At 33.7% G+C, this 11,412-nt stretch overlaps 2 protein-coding genes across 3 annotated transcripts; one reads left to right on the forward strand and one right to left on the reverse strand.

Moving 5' to 3' along the window:
* Window positions 1-652: 652 nt before the first annotated feature.
* On the forward strand, window positions 653-6,472 carry LOC130802307 (ultraviolet-B receptor UVR8-like). Of its 2 annotated transcripts, XM_057666263.1 has the most exons (11): window positions 653-812; window positions 938-1,082; window positions 1,984-2,094; window positions 2,383-2,443; window positions 2,954-3,069; window positions 3,523-3,608; window positions 3,760-3,961; window positions 4,201-4,254; window positions 4,533-4,643; window positions 5,689-5,745; window positions 6,014-6,472. In XM_057666263.1, the coding sequence occupies exons 1-11, from the start codon at window positions 790-792 to the stop codon at window positions 6,215-6,217; spliced, it is 1,170 nt and encodes a 389-aa protein (XP_057522246.1). In that variant the 5' UTR covers window positions 653-789; the 3' UTR covers window positions 6,218-6,472. The 2 variants fall into 2 exon arrangements, with proteins under 2 accessions (XP_057522246.1, XP_057522247.1); XM_057666264.1 differs by lacking the exons at window positions 5,689-5,745; window positions 6,014-6,472 and adding an exon at window positions 5,524-5,589.
* Window positions 6,473-6,625: 153 nt separating this feature from the next.
* On the reverse strand, window positions 6,626-11,098 carry LOC130802308 (GDSL esterase/lipase At4g01130-like). Its single transcript, XM_057666266.1, has 5 exons — window positions 10,651-11,098; window positions 9,649-9,852; window positions 8,878-9,032; window positions 8,120-8,390; window positions 6,626-7,314 (listed from the first exon to the last, which is right to left on the reverse strand). Exons 1-5 carry the CDS (start codon window positions 10,880-10,882, stop codon window positions 7,046-7,048), a joined length of 1,131 nt encoding a protein of 376 aa, XP_057522249.1. The 5' UTR covers window positions 10,883-11,098; the 3' UTR covers window positions 6,626-7,045.
* Between the last annotated feature and the right edge of the window lie 314 nt (window positions 11,099-11,412).

Below are 11,412 nucleotides of genomic sequence, written 5' to 3' on the forward strand. Positions count from 1 at the left end.
TTCTGTTTTGGCTGTGTGTTTGATTTCTGATTTGACTGTGAGTTTCTGTTTTGTGAAATTGACTCTCCATTTGGAAAACATTTTCGGATTTACATGACTTTACTTAAAAATCAACTTGTTGTTGTCTTTGTAGCTAATTTAAACATTAAATGCATATTGTCTTTATTTTTAAAATCTGAAGTTAATGAAAGGTTTAATATCCGCATGTGCATGTGCATGTGCTTAGAGGGTTGTTCGTTATCGGTTGCCGTACAAAAGACGTTGAAGAAATCAAGGAAGAAATGAATTTTTTTTTTATTTTAAGTTTTCAATTTGTAATTTAAATTATGTAATTTTAGTTTAAGTACTTTAGAACTTTGTTAATCATAAAATTATGAATTGTAATTACGTAAATTAAATGAATTCTAATGTGCAGTTGAATTTTCCCTCCAAATTTGAATTCTATCTACTTTAATTATGAAAAAGGAGGAAATTATTAATAATTAATTCTTACTCTTAAAATACCCTAATTATCAATTTTTAGGTGGTCCTCCCACAACTCTTAATTTACATGTTCAACCTAAATGAGACGAGTAAATTAAATTGAAGAGACTATAATATAATGAAAGGGTTTGATACAAGACTGACTCGCCCATTAATAATAGGACAAATCATTTGTAAGGACACTAAAAAAAAAAAAAAATCATATGTAAGGACGACTAGCACAAAAGTAACAAAATTCATCCGAGTTCATAACCAAAGTTTCTTCCCCTAAAAACTTTGCCACTGCTACAGCCTACAAAATATTCAATGTCTTCCGCCGTCATCGCTTGGTCTAGTCTCTTTTTCTTTTTTACTCCTATTCTTTTCTTTCTATTTATAGGATGTTCATTCAATTTCAAAGTGATTAATAATTAATGCTAAAGAAGTTACTTTGATGCTTTGTTTATAATCACAGGGGTTCTGGAGAAGATGGGCAATTAGGAATTGGTAATAATGAAGATAAAGAATGGGTTTGTCAAGTTAAAGCTCTTGAAAATTACTCTGTTTCTTCTGTTGTTGCTGGAAGTCGCAATTCTCTTGCTCTTTGTCAAGATGGGAAGGTCTTTTTTTCATTCCCTATTTTTACTTGTACTATTTCTTTATGGGTTTGATCAAAGATTCATTATTTGTAATCTGTTAAAAATTTGATTTTCGTTTTGCATATTGTCAAGAAAGCAACTCAACCAAAAGCTTAAACTGATGGTTGAGGCCCAAGATATGTTATATACTCTAACACATATAATTATTAGCTTAATCTTGGTGGGACTATGATGTAATGTATTGCCAATTAATTTGTTTTTTCTTTGTCAAGAAGATTGCAAGGCCCTTTTTAAAGCGTTTTATCATGAAAGATTGAATAATTTGTATTGGAGTATTACTTTTATTGGCTTAATTTTGGTGGGTTTATGGTGGAATGTTTTTGCAATCAATGGGTTTTGAATGTTTGATCAAAGATTCAATTGTTTGTTCTGGGCTCTGCTCAAAATTTCATTTTTCTTTTGCATACAATTATTAGCTTATTTTTGGTGGGGTTTAGGGTTATGATTAAATATATTGCTAATTAATTATTTAGCTCTTTATGAAATTAGCAAGGCTCTTTTTTTAAGCATGTGTTTCCAATACTTATTAGTTTTTTCTTTAATGGGTATCATGAAAGATTGAATTTTCTTTATCTCTTGTTTGTCCATGATTTTTTAAACTAATTTTTATTATCTTTTATTAGCTTAATTCTTGTGGGTTATTGAATTTTGTTATCCTGTTGTCATTCAATATGTTTGTAAGTGACATTGCTTGGAAAAAAACCTTTTTTGATAATAGATAATAGATAAGTGTCTTGGAAACATTTTTGGCCCTAGCAGATTGGTTTTAGCCCTTTTCTGCTCATGCATGTTTATATTTATTTGCAAATCAATGATATCAACCAGAGTTCCTTGATATTGATTTAATTTGTGTTATTTGTAGTTGTTTACATGGGGATGGAACCAAAGAGGGACCTTGGGGCATCCACCTGAGACTAAGACTGAAAATATTCCAAGTCAGGTTAAAGCTCTAGCTAATGTGAAAATTGTACAGGTAAAGTTTAATGTTTTACTCGAAAATTCTGTACTTTATCTTGGCCTATGTTACTTGGACTTGGGTACTGATGTCGGATACTAGGACGTGTCCATTACTGTCCAAGTGTCGAATACGTCTAAATATTCAATTTTACGCCTAAAATGAAGTGTCTAAGTGTCATAGCAATGTCCGAGCATCAAGGAACGGACACGGGTACGCGAAGCAAAAAGAAGAGTCCGAGTAACATAGATCTTGTCTTAGTTCCCCTTTTTATGAGTAAGTTATGAGGATTGTGTTGGATTTCAGGCTGCCATTGGTGGATGGCATTGCTTAGCTGTTGATGATCAAGGCTGCGCTTATGCTTGGGGTATATGTTTTCCTCTTCATTTCTCGAGTTGTTCTTGTATGATTGGTTGTATGAGTTCAATAACTTGATTTAGCTATAAGTTGAGACTGAAGAAAGTTGTCCATGTGTACTGGATGATAAGAAATTGTGTTCTTTTCTTTTTGTACATAGTTGGCACTAGGGGAGGTTCTGAGCAAGTTTAACATGTTCGATCAGGCCTCAAAAATTGGGGGCTTCAATGTTAAATTACGTAGTATATGTTAAATGTTTAAAGATGCAAAATTGTTAGAAAAATATCATAATATTTAAAATTGCACAGAGCCTTCAAAGAATTTATCAATTTTTGCTCCGCCTCTGGTTGATACTTCTATTTTTCCATTGCTTTGATTCTTAATGTCATTTTCCATTTTTTTTATTTTCATTTTGAAAAAGGGTAAAATCAGAGTTTTGGGTACAACAAAATCTATTGCTCTCTCAAAATTAAACATCAAAGTGTTCTTACTTGAATGTATTTTCACGGGTTTGTTGCAGGTGGTAACGAGTATGGGCAGTGTGGCGAAGATCCCGAGAAGGATGACACGGGTAGACTTTTGAGAAGGGATATTGTGATACCTCAGCGATGTGCAACTCTGTTGACAGTGCGCCAGGTTGTGTGCTAGCAGGTTTTTAGGCACTTAGCTTTTGTCTTGGTTGTGGTGCAACCTTTATGGTTACGATTTCGCTACTGCTTTTGAATAGGGAAAATATTTCATTGTTTCGGTGTATATATGTCATGCAATGCAATGAAGAACTGAATTATGTGGTAACGAGGCATGCTAGAAATAGCTGGTCTCTAACTCTAGTTCAAGATCAGGAAGCCTCTGAGAGGGGTTTGTTGTTCCCCGTTAAGTTCGCAAGTCGCAACTAATGTAGCATAGTTCGCCATCTAATTTTCTTTTTAAATTCACAATTTGCTCAAAATGGCCAAAAATAGTACCAAACCAACCATAATTTGCTTTTTTCGATTCGTGATTCGCTTATTAAGCCTTTAACTCTATGCTAGCATGGAAGGTCTTTTGGAATATGAATCTGATAATTAAAGTTACTGTTCATTGTTTTAGGTGGCTGCTGGCGGCACACATTCAGTGGTTCTTACACGTGACGGACACGTATGGACTTGGGGTCAGCCATGGCCGCCTGGAGATATGTAGGCATATTCCTTTCACTATCTTCCGCTAACATCGATCTTTTATTGTATATTATTTTATGGGACTGAATCTTGCTATATCCTTAAATAAGTGAGACCATTTTTTAGCAAAATTTCATATCATGGTGTTTATCGTCATTTGTTCTGTCAGAAAGCAAATTTTTGTCCCGGTTCGAGTACAAGGACTTGAAAAGGTGCGGTTAATCGCAGCGGGTGCATTTCATAATTTGGCTCTTGAAGAAGATGGAACCTTGTGGGCATGGGGTAATAACGAGTACGGGCAACTTGGAACTGGAGATACTCAACCAAGATCACAACCTATTCGTGTACAAGGGCTCTCTGGTCTTACATTGGTATGCAATACAATTTCCTTTCTTTTTAGGAAAAATTGTCCTAAATAATCCCTTGCCCATCTGTTGTGAATAATTCCTAATATTAATTATTTCTAAATAATCCATCCTTTGTATATTTTTTTGTTGACAACACCCTTTACTACATTTTAACCGACTTACATGATACTTGCATGCTTTTTAGTTCTATTTATTGAGGAACTTCAAGCTGAAATCTGATTTCTTTTTTCATGTGAGAATAGGTTGATATCGCTGCTGGTGGTTGGCATTCTACGGCTTTGACGAATGAAGGAGAGGTATGCAATTATAATGTGCGTTAGATATCTTCATACTAAAGCGGTAATATAGGTACTTATTATTCTTGAAGATAATCTTTCCAAATGCCGTTGGGATGATGTATATTATATGTTCAAATAGTGCATGTATTTTATTCTAAAAATAGCAATGAATCCGGATTATTCCAGAGTAACTTTAGGGTTTTCAGTTCTCACACTGAGTACAACTGTTTAATGGATGTGTTATTTCTTTACCGCTGTTTTTGGTTGAGGAGTACGTCTTTGAATGTTCCGTTTAGGTGTATGGTTGGGGCCGAGGAGAACATGGACGGCTTGGATTCGGAGATGACAAGAGCAGTAAAATGTTGCCCCAACAGGTGCAACTTTTAGCTGGAGAAGATGTAATTCAGGTATGATCATCAAATCAGTCTCTCGTGATATTTTCCTAGGGTCATATGGTTAGAACCATTTCCGCCAAATTTTGATAAAAGACCTCTTCTTTAAAAACCCGTGTTGAAAGAAACAACCATATAGAAAGCCAGGCCCGTATCTGACCCAGGGCGGGTGGGGCAAAGGCCCAGGGCCCCATATTTCAGAAATTATGTAGCTTTAAATTTAAATATTAAAAAAATAAAAAAAATAAAAACATGAGAAAGGTACGGTTGTAGGAATGAGAATTGGATAATATTGTCAAGACAATAATTTTCTGACAAGTATAATAACTTTAGAAGATTTACACGCTTTTTTCTTCCAACTTAAATGGAAACTTTTCCATTTCCTATTGTGGATTTAAAAAAAGAATGGAAAACTTTTCAAATTCATCTTAAGAATAATTTAACTTCTAATTTGATTCTATATTCTGATGTTTCTATTACTAAATTTTTTACTTTTGATATATAATGTCATTCATTTTATCATTTATCTTATTTTTATAATTATTTATAATATATTTTTTTTAATTGTGCAATTATAGGATTTTTTTTATTATCATTTATAATTTATAGTATATTTGAAAGGCGATAAGGGCCTCCTATTTCTATTCTCGCACCTAGGCCACCGAAAGTTCAAAAACGGGTCTGTAGAAAGCAATCGACTCTTCTGTTCCAGACATGTATGCATGAAATATAGGACGAGAAAACCGCATAACCACTTGCACTGCAAAAATTGCTTCATGACCATTACCGACCATGACTGAAACCACATTGTTGCTGTGGCACAAATAGAAGGTCATTAATTTTTTTTGAACTCAGTCTTCTAATCACGGAATGTAATTATGTATGTTTTTAAAAGTGTAAGGTTGCCATTTAACCTCCGTAGGCGGGACTCATTTAATGACATTTGGAATTGGTAATGGAATGTATGTAAGTCTGTAGTCTTCTACATGGTTCATCGTAAATCGTCTTATATTTTTTTTTGGCTCAATTGAAAAGTGACACACCGAGTTTTGATCATCAGGTGTCATGTGGAGGAACTCATTCGGTTGCACTGACACGAGATGGACGCATGTTTTCTGTAAGCATCTTTTGCATCTATCTTATCACACACTCTGGATGCTTGATCTGTTTTAAGCTTAGTTTTTTTTTACCATATTAAGTCACTTGTGCTGGATGCTAAGGTTTAAGGATCGTTTTGCTAAGTTTTGCATTTTCTAATTACAATAGTTTTAAATCGGCAACTGGACGTAGCTAAGAAACAAGTTGGTTGAATCGGGTTAAATGTTGAGTAAGTTTTTGTTTCTAAGATGATCCGATCGGTGTTGCACTTTCTCCCCCTTTTGCAGTTTGGGCGAGGCGACCATGGGCGTTTAGGATTCGGAAGGAAGGTGACAACTGGTCATCCAATGGAGGTGCCTATAAACCTCCCACCTCCAAAAAATATTAGCGAGGAGGATAATGCTGAAGGGCGTTGGCGGGCTAACCTCATTGCTTGTGGTGGTCGGCATACTCTAGCTATTGTTGAATGGCAACCTAATGACCATGAATAATAAAACCAAAATGCTGTTATATCTACCATAGTGCAAATATACCGTCTCAGTATCGATGGTGATATGGATTTCGTGGTCAATGCAGCCTATGTTTCGGTCACAGTAAACTTAAAAAACTTTACGATACGGTGATGTGGTCTTATTTTTGCACTATGAAATATCTACTAAATGAAAAACTAATGATGTAAACATGGACCGTATATTTTCCAACTCATGGAGAATGCTAATTTATGTGCCAAAAGTTTTATTTTTGCATCTAAACTTTGTTATTTACTTCTATTTCTGTACCCATTTCCACCAAATTTCTTTTGCTTTTTTCTGTCTGTTTTCAGAGCATTTTTCTTATTAAATTAGTATCAAAGTACTTGCTAATAAATTTGGTATTGGGCATGTACACGGTATATGATAAAACCCATTTAAAAATAGAGTTCATTGCATACAAATGCATTGAGGTTTTGCGACTATATTATTTGGAAATTACATTACTAAACCTTTATTTCTTCTCAAAGATGAAATGGATACATGGATATTCTTTCGTATCATTCAAATTGTTATATTTCTTCTCAAAAACTCTCATAAAATTCATAATTTAGCAATTGTAGTGGGACAAAGCAATATCCACATGTAGGGGTGAATTCAAGATACTAGTAAAGGTTGAGCGAGACATTTATCTCAGCATGCAAATTGAACCAGCTCTGTTACATTTTTTCAGCATTATATATTATACAATTTAATATTAGGGTTTTAATCAAATAATCCGGGCTATAACTTAGGCAGACATGATCCTTAGGGCTAGCAACTCATTTGTTCTCACTTCTCATACATTAACTATCCAATGTGTTGGAGATCACAAATGTGATTAAGAGGAAATGGAGGATCAAAGATAGAACCATTAAGAATGGCCAAGGTTATAAGCTTATTTGCAGCATCAGAAGGATGTATACCATCCCAGCTTACATACTTGCTAGGGTCTTCACAAACTGTTGTTGTTAGTATGCTTCCATTTATGACTTTGGTATTCCCACAATACACTTGGTGGTTAAAATTGTAGGGTCCACCCCCTTGTCCACAGCATGCTCTTATTCCATATTTCATACCTATTTCAAACGATGATACAACAATATATCATACATCAATGACAAAATAAATTTCAGATTTTGACTTGTGGAGCTACGCACGGTATTGGATAATGAAATGTTATTGTATAATAAGTATAGTATCTGAAGAGAGTTGAATGAGAAAAGTGGAATCGGAATGTTAACTTAACTAGAAGCACAAGCCAGTAGTTGAAATCTTATATATGTTTGTATATTCTTTATCAAGTCTTCTCACATGACAACTCTTTAGGCTAGAAATGTGGATGCACCACAAGCTTTCTTCATATATGACTAAATATTCTACTTGAATTTGAAAGGTAGATGAAATTCAAACTCGTAACTTTCTATCACGTTAACTTCTGATATCATGTCAAGTAACCAACTCAAATAAAGACTTAAAGTTGTTGATTGATGCTCTAGAATATGTTATATATACTCTATCACAGAACTTGATTCCTAATTCTAGTACCAGTTTGTTAGAATATATAACATATCCTAGGGCTTTACCATAAGCTTAAACTTTTAGTTGAGTTGGTTCTTTTAACATGGTATCAAAAGCTAGCGTGACAAGAGGTCACTGGTTTGAATCTTAACCCCCTCATTTAAAGTGGAATATTAAGCGTCAGGTATGAGGAGGGCCTTTGTTGCATCCGTACTTCTAGTCTAAAGGGCTCTCGTGTGAGGGGCATGTCAAAGTATATAACATATCTTAGGGCATTAACCATGCTTTTAAATTTTTGGTTGAGTTGGTTCTTTGACACAGTTTAACTAAGTGACATCTAAGTATAGTTATTAATTTATGTACCATAAGATTTAGGGTGTTGAATGAGGTCAAGCAAAACTGAGTGAGTATCCACATAAACAAGGGAAGCATCAGGAACATCTGGCCTGGTTTGTTGGAGTGCTTCCTTAAGCATGTTGTTGTAATCTTTTACTGCATTGTTGTAGGCGATCGAGCATCCAAATTCATCGAGATTCGAGATTTCGGGTGGCAGATCTACCAACAATGATGGGTAGCAACCAACTGGTGCAAGATTTAGCACCCAAAATGTTCTTCCTCCTATGCCATATACTTCCTATAAATTTCATTTTTCACGACTTTAGGATTAGTAGTTGAAGGATTATATAATGATCGGGGTGTTCAATGGGTTGGATAAGGGCCGGGTTGGGGCAGACTTAAGTAGATATGAGCCGGGTTGGATAAAGAACCTAAAAATTTTAATATGACCTTTATTTTGACTGGGCTTGTTCAAGCCCAATTTGGCCAGCTCGACCTGTTTTCATTAATATAAATTATTATTATCCCCATTGATCAAAATTATAATGATTAAATTATCGTTTATAATAATTAATTTGTAGAAACGTTAATAGTCTCCATTGACATAGTCATTTATAATAATTGTAGTACTCATTTTTTCTATTTATAAAGGCCTGTTTTCAGTTCTTATTAAGCCTTTATAGTCCGTTTCATTTTAATTATAATAGAGTCTGTTTTGACTCGATCTATTTTCAACCCGACACTTAAAAACCCTTATGACTAAGAAACATTAATTGAGTGCTAACCTTGATGGCATAAACAATTTGGGAAATTACTTGAGGTAACAATTGCTTCACTACATTGATACCAAGGTATAAATTTCCTGTGAAGTCATTTTGGCCAATGTAGAATGTATACACAGCTTTTCCAAATATATCCACTGATGGAAGAGAAGTTGAAACTACAAACAAATATTCACTTAGTTAAGTTAGACATGGCGACAGTTCGGTTTAGTTTAGGCTGGTTTAATTTTGGGCGGATTAGACTGGCTTATTCAAGAATAATTCGGTCCGTAATAACTAATTAAAGTGTTAAGACCTAAATGAGTTTGGTGATTGGTTTTTTAATTGACTTTTTATTTTTTAGTTAGTCAAACAGTTCTAAAAGTAATTGGTAAGTGATTTTAAAACCAGTTGGAAAGCTTGTTTTAAAGCCAAACCAAAAATCTACAATGATTAGCATTTTATTTTGTTTTAGCTTTTGACATATTTTTCTTTAATAAACAACCAACCGACACCCATTCTATAGAGGAAAGTAATCAAGTTGTTGTTAGGCTTGAACACAACAAGATCCATATTAAAGTGGACTGCACGCAAATTCAATGAAATTTCATCCTAAACCTAATCGGTAGTAGGAGAAGTAGCCCATTAAACCCATATGTTAATCAACCTCTCTATGATTCTTCGATATGAAAATACACATGGATTATTTTCCAACAGAATGTTCACTAGAAACTTGAATCATAAACTAAATATTGAAGAAAAAAATTAAATGAAAGTAAATGATGATATATTTACCAGCATTATTGATAACGTTGGAATGCAACTCCTTAAGTTGGTTAAGCTGAATGGCCAGAAAGAAAGGGCTAACACCAGTTACATACATAGATGTGTTTGGCATCAAAACTGTAGATGCTAATGTTGCAAAGTTTGCTCCATTTCTGTAATCTGATCCTATTGACTTCAAATATGGGCTTATAAATGGTATCCCAATTGCTTGTGCTGATTAATTAATTAATTAATTAATTAATTATAACATTAGAGAAAAAATTAACGAATTAGCTAGTTGAGTTACTAATAATTGCATTGAGCAAACTAAAAAGCAATTTAAGACGAAGGAGCTTTTAGCAAATGGTTGTTGGTTTTTTTATTTGACTTATTTGACTAGTTGGAAATATTGACTGTTTTTTTATTGGTTATTAAGGCACTTGTATAACCAACCAACTGTTAAGGACAAATTAGTAAAGTTCAATATTAGTTGTGGACTGTTTGTTAGATAAAAAGTAAACAAACCAAAGTCAATCAGAATGGATTTTTCACATTGGGATATAAGTCGACAATTTATCAAATATATTTTTTAATGATCAAACAACCATCAAGCTAAAAACCTATCTAAAATCCAACAAAAGGATATGTTTGATAAATAAAAGGCTTATTGGTTGTTTAAACATCAATAAATAATTGATAAATGACTTTTAATCCTATTGAAATCCGTATTTTGAGCCAAAATTAGAAGTTACCATAATTAACCTTTTGAAATACTTTTTAGTTTTTTTGCTTTTTAAACATTTTATCAAATAAACAACTAATAACCAATTTAATATTTACCAAACTTTTTGCACAATAAATAATTTCAACGACCCGCTTAACAGTCAACAATCATCATCTAATACTTGAAGCTAATCAAACCTGTCAATAACTTCAACCAACATTCATTTGCTAAACATAACGCTTAAACATCATAATGGAGTAATCATTGTCTAATTAACTCAAGAATTAAGACAAAGAGAATACACATACCTAAAAAATCAACAATGACCCTTCCATCAGTTGCTCTACCAACTGGTTTGTGGAAATAAGTGATCCCAAAAGGCCCTTTTTGTGTTGGAAATGCAGCAAAGAAACCTCCTGTATCAGTATTTGAATCCCCAAAATTGAAAATTCCCTTTATATCACATTTGCATTCACATACTAACAACCCCCCAAAAGTCACCTCCGCCACCGCCACCACAACCACCAGCATATAGTTCATTATGACGCTAGCTAGCTAGCTGTGCGAATCCTCTAAGAGTCGGAATAAAATTTATTGTCACCACCTTCTTTTATATTTGTCTGTAGAAATTCTCTAACCTTTTCTGATGGAAAAAAAAAATTATCTCAAAGGACCAACTTGGGTGGAGTTATAGTGCCCACTATGTACATTCACGGAATTCTACTTTAGTGATATTTGTCCGATGTACAGCTCTTAAGAATTATGGTGTCAACTTGTGGGCTTTGGTATGATGTTTAGGGTCTTTTATTTTAATTGTTTGTCGGTTGGAAATACTTTACATGTGAAAAAGATTTTATATCACAAAAATAATAAATGTAGACTTATAAATAATACTTAATGGGTAATCTTTTTACTACTATATAATTTTGCAAAAAAGTAAACATTATTTAATGTGTATGCAAGCGCATTACCCATAAATTTGTGAGCTCGAACCCACAAGTGTTATGTGGATGTGCCAACACGAGTTGAGAGTTTTACAGCTCAACCTTCTTATTTCTTTTTATAAGAAT

This window comes from Amaranthus tricolor, chromosome 16, assembly GCF_026212465.1.
Source record: "Amaranthus tricolor cultivar Red isolate AtriRed21 chromosome 16, ASM2621246v1, whole genome shotgun sequence".
NCBI lineage: Eukaryota > Viridiplantae > Streptophyta > Magnoliopsida > Caryophyllales > Amaranthaceae > Amaranthus > Amaranthus tricolor.

Coding starts and splice junctions, on each gene's coding strand:
- LOC130802307 (XM_057666263.1), top strand. CDS start 790: ATGTCTTCCGCCGTCATCGCTTG. Junction 813..937: donor TCTTCCGCCGTCATCGCTTG/GTCTAGTCTCTT, acceptor TTATAATCACAG/GGGTTCTGGAGAAGATGGGC. Junction 3,962..4,200: donor GGCTCTCTGGTCTTACATTG/GTATGCAATACA, acceptor ATGTGAGAATAG/GTTGATATCGCTGCTGGTGG.
- LOC130802308 (XM_057666266.1), bottom strand. CDS start 10,882: ATGAACTATATGCTGGTGGTTGTGGTGGCGGTGGCGGAGGTGACTTTT. Junction 9,853..10,650: donor GGTCATTGTTGATTTTTTAG/GTATGTGTATTC, acceptor TTAATTAATCAG/CACAAGCAATTGGGATACCA. Junction 7,315..8,119: donor TCAACACCCTAAATCTTATG/GTACATAAATTA, acceptor CGTTTGAAATAG/GTATGAAATATGGAATAAGA.